At 38.8% G+C, this 20,942-nt stretch overlaps 1 protein-coding gene across 2 annotated transcripts in view; it reads left to right on the top strand.

The window, feature by feature from the left end:
* Positions 1-20,942, top strand: part of LOC107695343 (transcription factor 12-like) — a 126,937-nt gene that overhangs the window by 32,329 nt on the left and 73,666 nt on the right. For both annotated transcript variants that reach the window (XM_016495209.1, XM_016495208.1), the window contains exons 4-5: positions 5,035-5,108; positions 10,994-11,096. In XM_016495209.1, the coding sequence (XP_016350695.1) occupies positions 5,035-5,108; positions 10,994-11,096 (177 nt within the window). The remainder of the gene's footprint in view (positions 1-5,034; positions 5,109-10,993; positions 11,097-20,942) is intronic.

Here is a 20,942-nt window from a genome sequence, read left to right as displayed (position 1 = left end):
CGGCTTGAAACGCAGTGGAAACGCCAGTATGACGAGGATCGTTTTCATTTTAAAACATAAACGCACCAGTGTAAATGTAGCCTTACATCTAAGGGGGCTGGGACTCATTCGCACTATAGCCTCACGTGTGCACCACATCTCTGAGTGTAACCGGTGTAAACTAGTAGGTGTGTTCGACTTGATGTGAACTGACTGTGCAGACCGATCGGAGTAATACAGTACCACGAGAGCAAAAGAGAGCAGACTGCTCCGTGCGCTTTCGAATCGCTCTCGCGGATGTCAAACACTGATCGATCTGCGCCGCACCTCTTCTAGTCAAACACACCGGCTAGTGCTGCAGGCTTATTGGCTCACTGACGCTGATGAGATTAACCCATTAGGTATCGAAATTTGGTACCGAACGACGAGATGTTTTTCGATACTCGATGGTATCGAGGCATTTCGGTCGGTGCCTAAAAAGTATCGAACTCGATACCCAGCCCTAGGTGTAGCTGGTCTAGATTGGTGATTTGGCTATTTTGACCTGCTAGACAATTTTGGTCAAGCTGGTAAGGGATAATTCTCCCAAAAATGAATATTTTGTCATTTACTTACCCTCATGTCTTTCCAAATATGTATAATTTTTTTTGCTTTTGTGAAGCACAATTTGACTGTAATTTGTCAGTTGAGCTCAATGTGCGTCAGTGTTCTTTTTGATCCCACTGTTTTTCGTTGTATGGACAAAAATGCTTTAAAAAATGTTTGGAATGACACAAAGGTAAATAAACGATGATAGAATTTTCATTTTTGGGTGAACCCTCCTTTTTAAAGGTTGCTAGACCACCTGGAACTATCAACAATAAAGATACCATAAGCTAACTTGTCAAATTTAAATAGGTAGAACTTGATTTTTTTCCCGCCAGGACATAAGGGTTCTGCATTAGCTAAAAGTGTAAAAGACATTTTGATTAGTCAGTGTATTTTACAGTCAGTAATGTCATGCTCACTAGATAACAAACACATTTTTACACATTTGTGGAAAATTGGCCTTCAGGAAATGGTGCAAAGGAAATCGTACTGTATGTTCAGTGAGAGGACTGGGGTTTGTGAATAAATGAGCGTATTGGTTGTGCGAGCTGCTGTGAATTGGCTGCTGGCTCTGCAGCAGTAATGTTTTACACTAGGCGAGTGTGAAGAGTGTATGTTTTATAAACCTCTCTCACATGGATTGTAGGGCAGACTACTGGTATAAAAGTGATGAATGGCCATAAAGAGAAGCTATAGAGGCAGGTGAAGCTCTGCATCGCTAGACTGGCTCAAGTAAAAGAGCAGTTGTAAATTAGCCGTTCGGGAAATAGTACGTTTTTTTCCATCACTGACCTTGACGTAGAACATCTTATGACATCGGTCCTCAGTGATTTGGCAGATGGTTAAATTGAGCTGACTCATAACAAACTAAACCACAGAAAGGAGAAGGCTGTTTCTCTCTCACTCTCACTCTCTCTCTCTCTCTCTCACACACACACACACTTTGTTTTTCTGTATGAAACCTGTCAAAGTTAGCTTGTCATGCCCAAAGCTTCTCATATGAGGAAGTTTATTTGTTTGCTTGAAATTTATATTAGACATGCTGATTTTATCATTTTTGCAGGAATCAAACTGAAGGATAGTGTTGTAAATATATACAAAATTCCTCAATGGTCCTCATAGAGGAACTTCCCTATGAGGTCATTTCCTCTGTTGCGAATACTAAACACATGTCTCCCCTTTTACACATTCCAGCTCGGACACTGAATGAATCACTGCTCCCAGCCTCATATCTGCCTTATATTCTAATGTTTGCTTCCCCACCCCCCCATTTATTTATAATTTTTTTTCTTGTGCTCTGAAGTCTTAACGTGCACAAAAATGAGACTCCGTTTACCTAATAATGTATCAGTAATATTTTCCTTCATATTACCAAACATTATCCAGAAAGATGCTATTTTAGTGAAGTACAGTCCTAATGTTTTATAGGTTGTGCTAAGGAGAGAAAACACCCAGTCTGAATTTAAAAGGCCCCTGTGCTGACTGACCTGCTCTACCACAAACACGGTTCTGCTCTGCACACTGTCTCTGGCACACACACACACACACACAGACACACACACACACACACACACTTGCATTTGTGGTTTACGGGAACACTCCATGGACGTAATGGCTGTTATATTGTACTGTGCGATAGAAAATACAGTTTATTTTCTATCGCCCTACACCAACGCTACACCTAAACCTACCCCTTACAGAAAACTACTGGCAATGTTTTTTAAGCCTTTTGTTTTATGGGGACACAGGAAGTGTCCTCATAAACCATGTTTACTTTGTAGTACCCATGTCATTATACACATTTGTGTCATCATAAACCATATTACACACACACACACACACACACACACACACACTGATTATGTGTTAGACCTTTTGCTGGGGAGAAAGAGGAACTTGCTCTTGCTGTCTTGACTTTTTTAACTTGAAGCTATTTATGTGTCTATTTTAATCATGTGAGGGTAGAAGTTGTATATAAGATATAGGCTATTGGATGGATGGAAAAAAGCAAGGTCGCTATATATATATATTTAGAGAGAGCGAGAGAGAGATGGGTGGGAGGATGGAAAAAAGAATGGATGATAGCCATGAGGAAGGATAGATAAAAAGGGAAGGATGAAAGAAAGGGAAAAAAGATTGTCGAGTGCAAAGAAAGAATGGATTGATGATTGAAAAGAGGATTTATGGACGATGAATAGGAAATAAGAAAGATGATTGAAAGAAAATAAAAGAGAAAGAAGGGTGGATTGAAAAAAGAAAGATGGATGGATGGATGATGATAAATAAGGAAGGATGGATATGAAAAGATGGATGGATGAGTGGAAAGAAGGAAGAATAAAAGGATGGGTGGAAAGAAGGACGTATTGATGGATGAATAGGAAAAAGATGGATGAATGTAAGAAAGAAAAAAGGTTAGAATGATGGGTGGGTAGATAGATAGATAGATAGATAGATAGATAGATAGATAGATAGATGGGAAAAGGGTGGATATTGTAAGCATGGATGTATAAAAAAGGTGAATGGATGGGAAGAAATAATAAAGAATAGGAAAAACAAAACGGGATGAATAAATATATGATGGATGGAAGGAAAGAAAGAAAAGAAAGATGAGGACAGAAAAAGAAGAAAAGAAAAGATGAAAAGAAAGATGGATGACAGATGGAAAAAAAAATGAATGGATGGAAAAAAGGATAAATAGGTTAAAAAGGGATGGATGGATGTATAAATAGATCGATAGATCAGTAAACGGCAATCAAACTTGTCTTTCTCTCTGTAAATAGCTTGTTCTCTGTATGCAAATGTTCAGCTGATACTGATTTGAGTTTATATCATGCTCAGACATGCAGTACAAGGATCACTTACAGTTTTGCATTATTATGAAAATAACGGTACATTTATTTGAGATGCTTTTTTGAGACCCTCTGCTCAGTGTTTGTGTAGACCACCATAATTTCCCCCTGATTGTTTACTCACATTTGATCCATGTTGCAGGTTATAATGGGCTGGAATCAGATAAGAAAGAATTGTTGAAATGACAAACATGGATTATCAATAGCGTGGAGAGATATTGATGTTTTCTTCCTCTGCAATTTTGAGGCTCATACATGAGACTGAAGAACGGAATGTTGTTACCTGCACAACAATATTGGCTCAAACAGCCTGAAGAAGCCAGCAATCATATATATTTACCCAACAGCCTCAGCAAAATGTCATTTTCAAAGCCAGATATTGTTTTTGTTCATCACGTACCAGATGTTGAAGTCAATTGTGTCAACTTTATGTTTTTATTTATTTATTCGTTTCTGTGTTTTCTGTGGCTGTCTTTTGGAACCGAGAGGCATTGTAAAATATGAGGTTTATCAAACTTTCAGCGCTCAGCTATTTTGACGAGCTTCGGCAATACATCACTGACAACTCCGAGCGGCCCGGCTGCACTGGCACGAGAACGTCAGCACGGGAGAGGGAGCGATGCGTTTTTGAAAGTGATTTATGCAAAGCAAAATAAATGACGCGCCGTGGCCGGCTTGTAAAGTGCAGCCTTTGAATGGAAGTATAGCGGATTAACAGCTGTGCTGCACTCTTTCTGTACTCCTGCCAAGAGAGCCGTGCTGGACATGACCACTCGCCATGAGCTCAACATTTCCACTCCTCACGTGTCCTGTAGTGTCGCCCATTGGCCCTGGAAAGTGTGTTCATAAGTCAGGCTGAGAACGACGATGGGAAACACTGAGCCCTCCCTCGTTTTCATTTTAGAAAATACATTCATTTGAATTGTCAGTCAGTGAATGCGTAAGTAAATAATATATGAGATCATTTTGTTCCACTGAAATGCAGCAGAATACAGGAGAACGCTGCGCTGGGACATTTAAAGTTTCACCAGGTGTTTTGTTCTCTAGTATTTCCAGACTCAATTATTTATTTGAAATTATTTGTAATTACATTAGCAAACAAAAAACCTTGCTATTTTAGCATTATCTATATACTGTTGTAGTGTTTCATAATATTTTGTATTAGCTTTTTAGTAGTTTTATGTCTTCTAAAATTTATGTTTTATTTTATTTTGCAATAGATGTGTAGTGATTCTGCTTGCATTCCTTATATTGTTGCTTGATTGCAGTACTGTTCTTTTAGCTTCTTTTATTAATTAGTTTGCATTATTAAATAGTTCTTTTTTTTTGATGTTGCAAAGATCACAGTTTGTAGACATGTTTTTCTTTCTAAAAATACCCTAATCTATTACATTTCTCTTCGCTTCTTTATTAACAATAGTGACAAAGGAGACATGATCAGGAGACATGATCCACATGATTTAGTTTATTTTATTACGCTATTTTAGTTATAATATAAACAGCCCAAAAAAGATTACAAAAAGCTGTATATATATATATATATATATTCATTTTGTGTTAAAGGTGTATTATTGGGTGTGCATGTCTTGATGGAGTTGTGAATCTGTGTTTTGGACAGGTATGGATGAGAGGACAAGCCAAGCATCATGGGCCTCAGGTAGCCAGTCCAGCCCGTCCTACGAGTCCTCCAGGGTAAGACCGGTCTTGCCTCACCTCACTTGACACACACACACACACAAACACACACACAAACACACACACACACACACACACACACACACACACACACACACACACACCCACCCACCAGCTATTGTGATCACACCAGTACTGTGCATTTCCATTAGTCCAATTCAGAGTTATCTGTCCTCAACCAAATGAAACATTAGCATCTGATTTGCTTACAGGATGTATATTAACATATCACTTTTGAGAGATAAGTCTGGTTCCTCCAAAAATCATTTAGAAAGACACTTTGTTTGTAAGCTTGTTGGTAGATGTGCTTATTTGACATATGCAACTGATAACTGATAAAAAGAAAAATAAGTGTTTAAATAAAATGTAATCAAATGTGATGATGCTTTATGCAAAGACTTCTGCGGACATACTTTAACCGTTTTTCATTGTATTTTAAGGTGGCTTTTTTTTTAATTAAAAAGACAATACATGTACTTTACAGTGAGATACTGTTAAGTATAAACACACTATCATTCAAAAAATTTGGGGCCAGTAAGATTGTTTAATTTTTTTTGAAAGAAGTCTTGTATGCTCAATCTGGAATTATTTTATCAAAAATACAGTAAAAATGGTAATTCGTTAATGTGATGGCAAAGCTGAATTTTCAGCAACCATTACTCCACTCTTGATAATCATTCAATGGTTGATTTTTTTTCCCAGGCTCTGTGTGTGTGAGACTGTACGCATTTGGTGCAGGAAGCATTGATGCATTTCAGACATACCATAAGCTCAGATTGATTTTCATGCATGCAAATCATACCCACCTCATCAAAATAAGAAGAAAAAAATCAGCCATGGTTGTGATTTTTATTTTGCGCTCAACCTAGTGCAGATTGTGAAGGTCTCTCGCTTCCTATTTGTTTGTTTGTCTTTTCCACAATAGTGTGTTCAGGGTGCCCTGTATGAATTTAATTTCATGTCAATCTCCTGTCACTTCCTATCAGAAATCAGTCAAATGTCAGAGGCTCTCACACCACATTGTCTTGTTTATTTCCGATGCCCTTGCTCTTCGCACTTCTACAGGCGATGGCTTTGCCGGCGGCTTGATTTGAATTATAAGACGGAGACGCATGAGATATCTTTGCTCTAGGTGCATGGAAATTAGTGGTTGTGACATTGCTGGGGATGAGATCAGCATACAGCTGTTTGCACCTCTTTTCAGTGTGTGTGTGTACACACACACACACACACACATCAGATGAACACAATCAAATTGTTTAACTGTACTGAAATACTGTGTGTATCTGTGTGTGTGTGTGTGTGTGTGTGTGTGTGTGTTTGTTTGAGTACTTGGGTTTCCAAAGAGAAATTAGCATAAGTGTTTGTCATTTCCCAAGCATTCAACCTGAAATATAATCATCATAATTTCCAAGCCAGCGCCTCCAGCTAAAAAAAAAAATTTGCAGCACTTATTTGCGTGAATGGCCATAACTTTACCCCTTATACCTAGTGATGAATCCATGTCCAATTCTGCATGGCATGTTTTAGGCCAGAGAATGGTGAGATTTCCTAAACTTGAGTTTGGCACTAATCAGACAGGATTTTTATTAAGACTGGAGTAATGATGCTGAAAATTCAGCTTTGCCATCACAGGAACAAATTACATTTTAAATTATATTAAAATAGAAAACAGTTGTTTTAATAATATTACACAGTATTGCTGTTTTTTTTATTTTTTATCAATATATACAACTTTGGTAAGCATAAGAGACTTCTTTCAAAAACATTTTAAAAATCTTCCCGACTCCAAACCTTTGAATTATAGTATATGTAATTAAGTGAAGGAATGTATTAAAATGATGATTATTGCTGTATGTAGTGGCCATTCTAAACTGTTCATGATCAGACTCCCCAGGTGGATTTAATTTAATTTTTTATATCAGATTAGATGTCAGCAGTACTCGGACCACCAGCCATTGTTTAGCTCAGAAATTTGTGAAAGGTTTAAATGCATAATGAATGTGTACCAGGCAGTGCAACAGGAAATTTTTGTTTAGTTACAGTATTCAGCGAAGGTCAGATTAAATGAGGAAAAGCATTGTGAAAAAAAAACCATATACCGTAATCACAGATGTTCTTATCGGGACAGAATTACATTTCTCAGAGGACCCCAGAGTTAGAAGAAAACCAGCAGATATTTTGCTCCATCGTTTTTACAGAGAGTTTGTAAAAAAAAACACAGACATCTTCAGTTTGAATAGAATTAAAATCACTCCGTTTGAAACAGTTGTAGAGTTTTAAGGCTGGAATACACTATACAACAATTTTTGCCCCGGTTTTCTTTCTGGACATGTGCTAGTTTCTAAAAATCAAAACCAGAAAAATTGTGTAGTGTATTATGTGCTCTCTCATTTTTTTTAGCATCTGACTATGATTCCTTCCAGTCGGATGATTTTAAACATTTGATATTTTGAGCCAATTTTAGAACAAATAGTTTTCATTCGTCATGCATGTCCTAGCAACGAGGAACACATTTCTAAATGCGTTTGTTGTATTTGCAACAACTTGAATATCTGGTAGTGTGTGACCCTCATTAAGTGCATTAGGTCGTTGATGCCCAGTTTTTGTTCTATAACAATTTACAACATTGGCAAATCTATGATGAGTAGCGTTTTAAACTCTAAACAGATTTTGAAAGTTGTGTAGTGTATTCCAGCCTGTACACTTACAAGTTACTATTCAAACTTACTTCTTGATATTAATTGGTTCGCAGCAGTGTCCATTGCTTACGGCCAACAACAAAGTTAGGAAGCTATTATCTGAGGTTTGATCTTATCGTGAGAATCTAGCTCAGTCTTTTGTGGTTTACCCTTAAAAAGCCACAAGAGCTTTAGCAGAGCTGCAGCCGGTTGTTGTGAAGTACCTGCTAGATTTAATCAGTTTCTTTATCCGTCACATTACTTTTTCACAGTCTTGCTACACACAGATCTCCTGTCAGATAATTAAATAGGGGCTACGGCTTTTCTGTATTTCTGTGTTACCTGCGCAGAGCACGGGATCCTATCAACTAATGTTTCCCTTGTTCTCTCACACAAAAACTGTGAACCATTTTAAGCAGGCTCTTTTTCACAAGAGCGACTCTCTCTCTCTCTCTCCTTCTGCCTCTCTGCACACGTGTGATTAGTGGACTGTGAACAGACTGGAGCCCCGGCTAGCTGACCTTGGCCCACAGCCAGGCATCACATCCTGGGCAGCCGTGGCTTCAGGCCTCCCATCTGAAAGCCCAACCCGCATGCACCACCTCTGCCGCGCACCCTGCTGTCCCACAGTGCCTCGCTCCCGTCCATCATGCCACTATCACCCATCCCCAACGCCTTAAAACGGGACCAGGGCATTTACCTGGGATGCGAAGGAGCATCTGAGAGATGTTTTCTTGAACAGAGCGCTGGTTTGCATGCTTAAGCAGCAACATGGCAGTTATTTAGACCAGACTAGCCATTTGCCGCTGACAGCGAGAGCATGAGTAACAAGCAGCACATTCTGAGATCACAAGGCAGCATGATTGATGATCTAATGGTCTCACCGTTCTCCTCATCATCCCAGCTTCCCATCCACTGTACTTTTCTGACATTCAGAGAGCAGCCATTGACCAGACTCAAAAGGCTAGGAAGGACGATATGGATGATAAAGAGTGTTATAGTGTATCCAAAAAGGAAACTTCTGTCATCATTTACTCACCCTCGTGTCGTTTCAAACCTATAAGCATGTTTGAACTTCCACAAGAACCAGTGAGGATTGTTTTCACATGCCACGCAAATACATAAAAGCCTAAATTAAATCTGTTTATAACATAAGGTGAAGATATGGAAGCCCATTTCTGCCACTAAATAAAAAAGAAAAAAGGTAATTGCGATTTTTTTTTTTTTTCCCCTCACAATTGCAAGTTTACATCTCGCAATTCTGACTTTTTTTCTTAGAATTGTGTGATATAAACTCGCAATTGCAAGTCATAAGGTCAGAAATTGTGAAATATGCAATTGCGAGAAAAAAGTCAGAATTGCGAGTTATATCTTGCAATTGTGACTTTATTTTTCACAATTGCGAGTTTTAATCCCACAATTCTGACTTCATAACTCGCAATTGTGAGTTTATATCACACAATTCTGAAAAAAAGGTCAGATTTGCGAGATGTAAACTCTCAATTGCAAAAGAAAAAAGAAGCCAGAATTGTGAAATTAAAAGTTTCAATTACCTTGTTTTATTTTTTATTCAGTGACGGAAACAGGCTTCCATATGAAGAAGAGATGAATTCGATTGAAACCATTCGATTCATATAGATTATTTTTATGATAGAATTTTGAACTTTTTGAAGCTTGAAAGTTTTGGGTGAAAGGACTTTCAGTGGATGGACAGAAATTTCTCAGGTTTCATTAAAAATATCTACCTTTTTGTTCAGAGCATTAACAAAAATCTTATGGGTTTGGGACGACATGAGGTTGATCAATTGATGACAGAATTTTAGTGTTTGGGTGAACTATCCCTGTAATTATATTAGTGCATACATGTGCCTGCATCTGTGCGCTACCCTCAGTCGGAAAGCTTACTAAATCATACCAAATTGCTAGGGAGGACAGTGCAGTTGGGGTGCTTGTTTTTCGCCTGCCACCCCCTCCCACTGTTTCTCTTCAGGGGAGAAGCCATTAGGCAATTCATAGCGTTATTAACACAAACGGCAGGAACACGATAGGGAACCTCTCTGTATCGATTCTGCCTCGCGCAACACTCCATCACCTTTGAAATTACTCAGTCGCCATCCGTTTGGAAAACAGACACCAAAAAATCATGGATCGTAATAGTCTGCGATATATTTTTATGGTTGAAAGTGGAGAAGGAAAAGCCCACAGTAATGGACAGCCGGCAGCTGTAGGCCGCTCAGCAGAGAGTTAATATGGTTTGGGGAACACATTTGACTGTAGCGCCAGGCGGATTTTCACCGGCTCCAGGATTAACACAGCCACAGAGTATCTTTTATTGGGGGGACTCTGAGTTTTAAAGGCCCATACTGTGACCGATATTTAGACCTAAGCCCCCCAAAGCTAAACGGTAATGAAAGGGCAGACCTCAGCTGTCGAGGCGAGAACCTGACTTATTTATTCTACTTTTTAAGTACAAGCAGGCTTTTGGCATAAAGACATGATCTGTGTCGAGCTCTAGTAAACATGTCACTTCATCAGTTTTATGTCATTTCTGATGTGTCGTACCACCGCTTTGCATGCACACAAATCCTTACCGGTCTAGCACTTTTTTTTTTAACAATATACACACATAGAAATGTTATCATGAATGAAGAGTGACAAAAAGTAGGATTGCCACACAAAGCAAAAATGTTGCCTAGCAACGGCATTTACAACCGAGCTAGAAACTTCTAGAAGCATCTCTAAAGATGTTCACTAGTTGTGATCTTAACAATAAGTTACTCTTTGCTTAGAACACTAAAAAATAAATGTCTGAATTATTGTTAGATCCTTAGGAATGGCACTGTGCTAACAATCAAGAGCATGGAATCAAACAAACCGTTTTAATGTGACATGAATTTTGTTGATGAATGCAAATGGCTCCTTTTGTTGTTGTTTGTGCCCCATTAACTTTATTACAATTACACAATCACAGCACAAGCGCTGTCTTCTCTTCAGGGCATTGTTTGCCCTTTTAATAAAATTCATCAAAGACTTTGAAGAAAGTGTTTTTTAATGAGGAGAGTGGAGAAATATCGATCGTTTCGGGGGACAGTTGACCAGTCGTGCTCCCCTCTTTTCCCCCAGTAATTAGAAGAGTGTCATAGCACTCAGTTAGCAGGTCCAGCTAATAATGTGTTTAATGCTGTGATCTCTTTCCCCCAGGAGTTTGGAGACCGCACTCATTATGCTGATCAGTTGAGTGACAGTCGATTAGTGTCCCATGAAGGATTGTCCCCAACACCTTTCATGAACTCCAGTATAATGGGTGAGTATCCAAGGTGATTCTGACCCTGTCTCTCTTTCACACCCGTCTTTCTGTCATCAATCCGTTTAGAGATGTGTGGACTGATCAGGCTCTTCTCTCTGAAGGCAGTCACCACAGGAAGTGGCAGAGATGGGTGAGGATGTTGTGTATTTGCACACTGACATATTTATTTATTTTAATGTTATTGTAAAATATTATAAATAAAAAAATAATTCAATGCAATACCATTCAGAAGTTTGGGGGTCAGAAAGAGTTTTAAATGTTTTTGAAAGAAAGAACGCATTTATTTGATAACAAAAAAATCAGTAAAAAACAGTAAAAGTGGGAAATCTTAAAATCTTTTAAAATAAATTGTGTTCTATTTTAATATACTTTGTACTAAAATAGAAACCAATCAAATAGTAATTTATTCCTGTGATAACAAAGCTGAATTTTCAGCATCATTACTCCAGTCTTCAGTGTCATATAATCCTTCAGAAATCATTCTATGTTATGTTAGAAGAATACCTTATGTTAGAATAGAAATTTCAAAACAACAGCAACTATTTGAAATAGAAATATTTTGTAACATTGTAAGTGTCTTCACTGTCACTTTTAAACAATTTAGTGCATCCTTGATGAATAAAAGTTATTTTCCAAAAGCTTTCTGTCTCTAAACATTTGAATGGTTATATATTAAGTTTTGTAAAATAGACATTTCAAAATGATTACATTTTATTTATTATAAAAGATAATAATCCCTGTTTTTTAAATCAGAAATGAAAGTCATGATGACTCACTCAGTAAGTGAGTCAGTCAGATTCAGTAACTGCGCTGACAGATTCACTGAAGAATTCATCAGAATGATTCACACAGATTTATGAGTCTTTTTTATGCATTCATTAATTAGTAATTCGTTTATGAATTGACCACAGACTACACTGATTAATAATATATAATAATGTAGTATTAGAAATGCATTATTTATTTTATATATAATTCATTATATATTGTATTATTATATATGGTATAATGCAATATTATATTAATTTTTCTTTAGCATCTGTCCTGCGGTGTGACTGTCTTCAGAAGTTGACCCTCCCCCATGGTGGAAGTCACACCATCAGTACAGTTTTCCATCACAAAAGACTGTCTGCTAGCTGGCAGAAAAGCCACCGGCTTCTTCCTGTGGCACACTGCATTTTTTTGCAGGGGAGAGTGAGAAGGGAAGGGAAGGGAAGGAAGGGAGAGAGAGAGAGAGCGAGAGAGAGAAGGAGGGGTTTCAGGGGGTGGTAGTGAAACAAACAGATGGGCCAAAAATCATTTTACACACACAAACCCCCTCAGCCACGGACTCTCTCAAATCTCTCTCCTCTTTCCGAATAGGTGTGTGAAACTCTACTTAACTTGCTCCACTTCCTCTTTTGCTTCCAAAAATGTAATTTTCCATCTGTATCAGCTTGTGAGTTTGTGCTTGTTTGGCCCCTGTTTTTTACTGCTTGTTTGCTGACTCCACAGAAGCAAAGCATAATACACATAATTCAGCATCAAGATGACGTGCAGTGCAGATTCTGAAAATTGCACACGGTTATTTCTGTATGTTGATGTTGTGGATAATTTTGTCATTGTGAAGTGAACATTGTATTGCTTCTATCGCTGAATCTATAACTATTTTCCTCGGTGCTGTCTTTCTTAAAGATAGCCCTTTTTTCCATAAAGTAGCATATCTGTTATCAGTATGTTATAGATATTTAATGCCACAATTTTATTTATTAATAAGCAGGGTGTCATTTGTTTATTAAGGTGTTTGTTCTTACTATTTTTCATGACAGTCGAGGTGACCAAGGCTTTAAATTGTACATTTTATTTGTATTTTGTTCAAAAGGTGATTAAGATAATGATTAAAAAAATGGCATTTTCTGAGATATTTATCAGACAAAATGGCTTGATTAGAGTCACAATGGGCTGTTTATCCCTTGAACGTGATTGATGGATGTTGTTAGATCTGAGGTCTCTCTGTCTGCTGCTATTGTGATGTGTTCACACATGACAGCTTTATGGGCTGCTGAACCCCGGCTCTTTGTAGCATCACCCTGGAGACCAGTTGCCATGTAAGGTGGCAAGTTTACGGATGGGTGCCACTGCACGAAGCCCACCGAAACAAAATGTTATCTCTCTACCAATTGATCTGCATTTGTGTGTGTGTGTGTGTGCATGGTGGAGGTAGGGAGGATGTTTGGTTTTCCTCTGTCCTGTTGTTGCAGCACTAATTATGCCTATAAGTAGCAAAATATGGAAATGATCTGGAACAATGATGTGTCAGGGAATTAGACAATCTGATTGCACAGCTAAATTGTCTGCGCTATCTTGCTGGGATTGGACGAGGAGACCGAGTCTTATCAAATTGAATTTCAGCAGTAATATCTGGGATTTACATGGAATTACCCATTCCGGAGCAACCTCATTAAATCATCTCTGAAAGGTTATTACTCACCAATGAATAAGGCAGAGCTCGAATGTGAATGTAATACAATTAAGCATTACCAACACACGAATGGCATTTCTGAGGGAACCCTGGCCTGTGAGTTATTCGTGGGTTTATGTGACCCATTTTTTTTCTTGCTTGTGCCATTTAAAAACAGAGCCGTGGTAATCTAAGTGGATTATCTCGAGACAAATCCCGGTGGTCTGCAGCTTCTTGAAGGAAATAGAAATCGTAGGCTGGCACTTGTTTGTTTACCTTTTCAAACTGTTTGCGGCTGATAAAACCTTCTCGAACCTCGCTTTTTAATTCAGACACATACATAAATAATACATAAAATGTAGCCTCATTTAAATTAGAATCTTAACACATGTATATCCTTGTTTGTCTACAACGTTAATATAAGAAATGCCTCTGATTTGCTTTCATAAACCATTATCCCATTAAGCGGTTTAATTTGAATGCTTCATTTAGTAGTCTTAAATATGCCTGTGGGGGCTGCATGTGTTGACCCGGTTCCATGCGCTCTCTAAGTGAAGTATGACATGTTGAGAGCAGCTTGGGGTTACCTGGGGTCAGCTATTGTGTATGATAATGAACTTGTTACAGTTTATAGTGCTAGGCAGTTGGCTGGTAATGACTGTTTATTTGACATAACATTTTAATTGGAGTAACTGCTGCTTGTTCTGAATAATGGAGATCCATTTTAAAGGTCACACTCTCTTCTGCTTCGTTTGCAATGGATTTGAGCTTATGTAGAGCTATCGGATGATAATAGCAGAATGTGATCCGTGTCCGCCTTTACTGCACGTTACCTTTGAGCCTGGTCTCTGAATGGATAGATATTTCGCTTTGTTGCATCATCTTCCTATATGGTGCATTTAGACCCCATGGGTAGGTGTGAGTGAATGTGGCAGTGTGTGTTTCTGCATGTGTCTGTGTGTTTGCTTGAAGAAAGGCCATGAGAGTGTCGAGGTCAGAGGTCAGTCAGTCTGCGTCGCACGTGCCGGTGCTCTGTTTCAATCCTCTTACCCAGCATCCTCCTCGCCTTTTTGCCTGCACGTGGCACCCACACTGTGACGGCTAAAACCGTCCTGTGCTGTACACAATCCTCCAATGCAGCAGCCGATGACATAGAGTCATTTGTAATCACAAACCTTGTCCGATATAAATTCAGTTCTGCAAAACATAAACTATTTCTGTTCCATTTTCAGGAGCCTAAACATAATTTGTAGCACAGTTTAACCCTATAATCAATTTGAAATAACATTAATCAGCCAGCCGTAGTGCACAGCCCGTGCTTGCATGTGTGCATGTCTGTTTGTAATGTGAGGCTGGAGTGTGTTGCATAATGATGACTATGTTGAAGTTTTAAGCAATATTTAATAAGGCTTAATGCAGCTTTAGATTAAGAAGAAATCTGCATGCACATAGAGAATCCTGCTTCTTCAGCGCAGTCAGTATTTACTGGTCAAACAGATTACCATCACAAAAGACAAATTAGTTTAGTACTTTGTTGACATTCCAAACTCCATGGGTAACAGTTGGCACAGATAGAGCCGACCTGGCTTTAGACTTGATGAAACGGTCTACAACAAAACATGAGTTTTAAATTGAATACTCATTGGGGGAAAAAAACGCTGCAATCAGTTGGACATGTGTTTTGCTGTAAACTTCCTGAAATCTAAGGTGAAGCTTGTTGCTTTGCAGCTCAAGGGAAGCTTGTGATTTGCGTTAGATGGGAATAATGCACATACATGATTTCAGGAAGCTGTGTTTCCTGGCAAAACGCTCACCTCTACTGGAGTTTAGTGCTGGTCTGTCGGGTCACGCTAATTTCCAGTGAACCTTTTTCCCAAAAGCATTGTGTTAAATAGTCATCAGCAGGGCCAAACGAAATCTGTGGCTGCAAAACTGCATGGAAAGCTGCAGAATTAGCTGCCATGATTCATACAGTTCTCTTTGCACTCACATTTTGACAAATGTTTTTGTTAATGCTGTCAAAATTTCAGCTAAATAGTTTTATAGCGTAAACCATTGACCAAAACAGTGACATTTAATCAGCGCTTCTCAGATGTTGTGTTTTGACAGTGTCAGCATTTATTTTGTTCACAAAATGTGGATAAGTCACAACAGGTAAACATTTCAGCAGTGTGGACGCACTTCATCATGACCTAAAAGCACGCTAAAGTGGTAATATGTAAAATTTGTTCAGTAGAAATAGTGAGTTGCGGCTCAACGAAGTTTACTGCTCTACTACTGGTTTATCACATAAGAACATGGAAAAGATATTAAAGTCCCTTATATTGTGACTTTAAATCGGTTAAGACGAATCTGCACATTTTCCCTCCAAATCAGCACAGAAAATGTGGAAAAAGTCATCAGTGACCTTTAGCGTTCAGTGACTCTGACTTTACCTCATCAGTCAAACACCCCCCTGCTACTCTTAGTTTCATCTTTAGCATTTGTCTTCTTTTTTACTGTTTTTTATTTTTTCATAAAGCCTCCGTAAAGATGACATGTATTGACTTTTTGACTACACATACTCTCTGATGAGATGAAAGAGAAGATGATGTCTGATGATGAAGTCACTGAAGTTACCATCTCATTGTGGAATTCTGGATTTCTGCCTTCAGTCACACTGATGGCTGAGCATCAAAGAGAGACAAAAGATGTTACAAGGACATTTCCGGACTTCCTCGTATCTGAGAAATTATCTCTTTTTACTCTTCTGTTCTTCCGCAAGCCACTCATGAAAGATTTCAGCTGGTTTAGATTAGTCCATTTGATTTAATAATCATAAGCTAGTCTGTGTGTGTGTGGGTGTGTATGTGTGTGTTTGGGCATGTGACTGTGTGTTTGTCACTCGCCAGCATTTCAGTCCATGTGCCTGTCTATATTTTTAACAATGCTGACTGGCTTGTGGATACACTCACGTTCCTGTGGCCTGCCGCACATCCTCTCTGTTCTATTAAATATAATCTGCTTATTATTAGCAGCATGAACACACACACACACACACACACACACACACATATACAGCCCTGTTCACTACTGAAGTGATTCGTAAGACTTGGATTTCTTCTGCTGGGTTCAGGCCTTCTGTACACATCTATATTAAGCTGTGTTATTCAGAGCTGATCTCAGAAGACACATCTAGTGATTGCGCACGTGTGATATCGCCTGCTAGATAAAATCTATTAGTTGGCCTAATGTAACCCAGGAGCTTGTGTTCCTCGCCTGGGACATTAGAAGGTTCACCAGCGCTCCCCCAGCTCAAATCTCCATCCCCGTCTCTTCCCCAGAGAAGAAGCCACCTCTCACCCTGTTGGCACCTAAACACTCCTTTTCCAGGAGCGTTGTATAAAGAGGGCAGTAGATATTGTTCATGTGTTGCTGTTGTTCTGGCCCTCAGAAAGCAAAGATGAACTGTGTGAAAGGCGACTCACATTCTCAGCTTCACTAGTGATAGATATCACACAACAATAACTCTGACATATTGCTTGGTTCTTGTTTTCCAATATTTTTGTCCAGTTTGAGCAAATATTGTGTAAAATAAATGTTTTAATTTCTGTAATTAAATTCGGTGATCATGTATTATTGTTTTATTTTAGTTTTATTTAACCAATATATTATATTACATTACATATTATATACAATTTCCAAAGCAAGATTTTATTTGGGGGTGAGTAAGAGTTTTTGATCACCGATGCTGCATTTATTTGATTCAAATTACAATAAAAACAGTAATATTTTGAAATATTATTACAGTTTAAAATAGCTGCTTACTATTTGAATGTATTTTGAAATGTAATTTATTCCTGTGATGACAAAGCTGAATGTTCAGCAACCATTACTCCAGTCTTCAGTGTCACATGATTCTTCAGAAATTATTCTAATATGCTGATTTGTGGCTTAACTACAAACTAAATGAGTTTTTATTGGTCAGCAGCATTACTAATAATTTTAAATATAATCTTTAGCTAATATCAAAATGACATTATGTACATTATGATGTTGTGATGCCTACATTCACTTGTAGTGTTTACAATCAGTCTATTTTAGTTTCTTAGTATTTTATTTGTTTAGTAAATTTAAGTGCATCCCTGTTTGATACATTTTTGAATGAGGGCCAGAGATTCAGTAGTTTCAGCACAGTTTTTAGGAGTCTAAAAGTTTGTGAGTCTAAAACTACAGTATAACTCTTAGCAAGGCCATATCCTTCAGCAGGAATTATATATTCAGTTCATATTGCTCTATATACTGCAGTTTTGGCTGCATGTTTGGAGTAGCGCATTGTTTTTGGATGTGTCACACAGGTGGTTTGCAGTCATTTTAATCTCTCTTGGTGCGCTTACGCCATGTGCAAAATAATTGTAGAACGGCACACTATTTCTGAAATTTGCATCCCAACTTTCTGCCTGCAGTGCTTGTGGTGTTAGCGTGGAGCTCCCACGCATGCCGTGCCACTAAATGAATTCTCCATGCATAAGAGAATTGTTCTCATCTGTTTCTCATCTGCTTTGATGAAACCTAATGGCTTTCCAGGAAATGAAATTATGCAGTCATTTAGTGACAATGCAAAGTGTGCAGAGCGTTTTGTAGCCTGGGTGTGTATTTTTTCTGTGTGCACAAGAGGAGCAGCACAGAGATGCCAAGATGCATCTCGCTATCCTTTTGTTCAGCTGAGGGAAAGAAAAATAGATTTGTCCCAGTGCTCTGCTAATCTGTCCGTATCTCGAGCTGCATGTGATTTATTTATTTATATGCTGTTTAATTATTCTTTAAGGTTGAGCATGAAGCTGTACGCTGTGCTCTGGTTCCCTGGTGTGTAGCGGTAGAGGCAGGTGTATGTGTGGGGCCTCTGAGGGCCGCTCCTCTGGCTGGCACTCTTGATTGTGACCAGGTGCTGCTCAGGTGCACGATCCCGTACAGCAGCTTCACAACACAGCAGGGCCGCAGGTGCATTTGAGAACTCTGTCTCTCTCTCTCTACCTCCTCCCTGTATACTTCCATTTTATCCTCCTCCTGCTGGTCAATTATTCCTTCCTCTCTCTGCTCACTAATGCACCCTATTAAGCATGTCTGTCTTCCCCCTACACCTCCAATTATGTCATAATGAACCTCCTTTTGTGTTTGCATACACTACCATTCAAAAGTTTGGGGTCAGTAATATTTTTAAATGTTTTTAATGTCTCCTATGCTTACCAAGACTGTATTTATTTGGTAAAAAATACAGAAAATATACAAAAAAATAACAGTAATATTGTGAACTATTATTACAACACTGTTTTCGGTTTTAATATATTTTTAGCTGAATTTTCAGCTGCCATTACACCAGTCTTTGATGCTGGAGCTGATGAATAAGAGAACAGCATTGATTTGAAATAATCTTTTGTAACATAATAAAAGTCTTTACTGTCACTTTTGATCAATTTTATGCATCCTTGCTGAATTTAATTTCTTTAAAAATAAAAAGTCCTCAAATTTTAGAGACATTTAAAGACACCACCTCTAAGCACATGCTATTATCAGTTCTTCAAAAGAACTTCTTGACACGGCATCTTAAAGTACATTGAAAAAGCAGCATTATGTGGCGCAGTGGTCAAAGATGGTTTGTCTAGTATATGTTTAATGCTAAAACACCTGTTTTAACTGGCTCTAACTGGACTGTTCACACTGTGTTCTAAATAGTTGACCTATATAAATAGGGCTGCTGGTAATTATTATTTTGATAACTGATCTATTGATTTGTCCATGGAAAATCGTTTCTTTGCTGCTGTAAAGTGATGTGACTTGTAATTGTTTTGATGTCATTAATCCATAATCACATTCAGTGTTGATTCTTTTCATTGTTGATTATTATCAATTAGTTGTTGCAGACCTATATAAACATGCACTAGAAAGATGTCTTTGAGTCACAGCGTAACTCGCTGTTTTCAGCATCTCACACCATGAGTGCTGCTTTTAAATTGCTGTGTCGTTACATTTTTTTTTTAAACACGCCTCTCTTCCCTGTCACTGCACTGCATCTAGCTGTTTTTGAATGCAACAGCATGTCCTGTGTGAACGGCCCTTGTGAATACTTTAACAAGGCACTGTTCAGGACATTTGAGCAGCCTCAACTTTAGCCACTCACACACAGGAGTGTTTAAGATGCTGGAAGCAATGTGTGCTGACACAGGCTCAGAGCAGACATCTGTAGTGGTGTGGGAGTCTGGTGGCACTAGTGTGAAGTGTAGTGGATGTAGCTGGTCATTATGCCGAGCTCCAGGGTGCGCTTATCTGTTTACTGCGCTCAACCAAGCGTGAAGAGCCCAAGACGGCCTGAAAGGCCACAAATCCCTTTCCTTCGCTGCTTCTTCCAACGACGCCCCTCCTCCCTTCCTTACATCCACGCATCTATCCATCCACCGGTCATTCGCCCTTGCCCTGGCTTCCCCAGGAAGGGGAAGCCCTCTGTGTGGAGGGGGTCAGGCGAGTGGGCGGGCAGGCTGGCCAGCTGCAGAGATCAAGTCAAGTCAAGTCACCTTTATTTATATAGCGCTTTTAACAATACAGATTGTGTCAAAGCAACTGAACAGCATTAATTAGGAAAATAGTGTGTCAATATTGACGGAGCTCAAACTCAAAACACACGGCAGCAACAAACAGGAAGTGACGTCCCACGTCTTAGCTTAGTTTAGCTCCGCAGTGTTTGTTCATGTGTGTTTCTTTGTGATCAGCTGGGGCCTGGTGCGCTCATGTCTGCAGGGCTGTTTGCAGAGGGCCAGGAGAGCTCAGAGTTGTGCGGGGGAGGGCGGCAAAGCTGATAGAGCCCTGCTGATATGGTCCTGATGGTCCTGGAAGCCTGCTGTCACAGGCCACTGGGGGTGACTGAAATGACCGCCTGGGCTAATCTGTCTACAATGCGTCAGCGCGTCTACAGAGTTCTGTTATCAAACGTACAAGCAGGAGAAAAAATTGTGACCGCAAAAACAACAAAAATATTAATGCCACACTGAAAGCTTAAAGGGCTAGTTCACCCAAAAATGAAAATTAGGCTGCGTTTTAGTTCCTGTAAAACCACAACAAATTCCTTGTGTTTGCGCACACTTAAGTGGTGAATAAATCTCATTCTGATTCTGATTCTGATTCTAATAAGAAAGCACCCCTACAACAACTTCTGAACGTGAACGGGAGTGTTTTACTCGAGCATTACATAAAAATTTCAACTTTGAAAAATGTCAAAATTTCAAACATTAGTGTAATCATTTTAACATGAGTTTAGGAACTGAATAATAAAAAGGAAAAATAAAACACTGCGTAGTATTTACTCTTTGAATTCAATATGCATTGATTCTTATTTAAACTACAAAAGTTATTTAGGTAAGAGCAGTGAGTGA

Source organism: Sinocyclocheilus anshuiensis, unplaced genomic scaffold (assembly GCF_001515605.1).
Source record: "Sinocyclocheilus anshuiensis isolate Anshui unplaced genomic scaffold, SAMN03320099.WGS_v1.1 scaffold282, whole genome shotgun sequence".
Taxonomy (NCBI): domain Eukaryota; kingdom Metazoa; phylum Chordata; class Actinopteri; order Cypriniformes; family Cyprinidae; genus Sinocyclocheilus; species Sinocyclocheilus anshuiensis.
The sequence above is the reverse complement of the archived record's forward strand: the minus strand, read 5'-3'. Positions and strand labels throughout refer to the sequence as shown.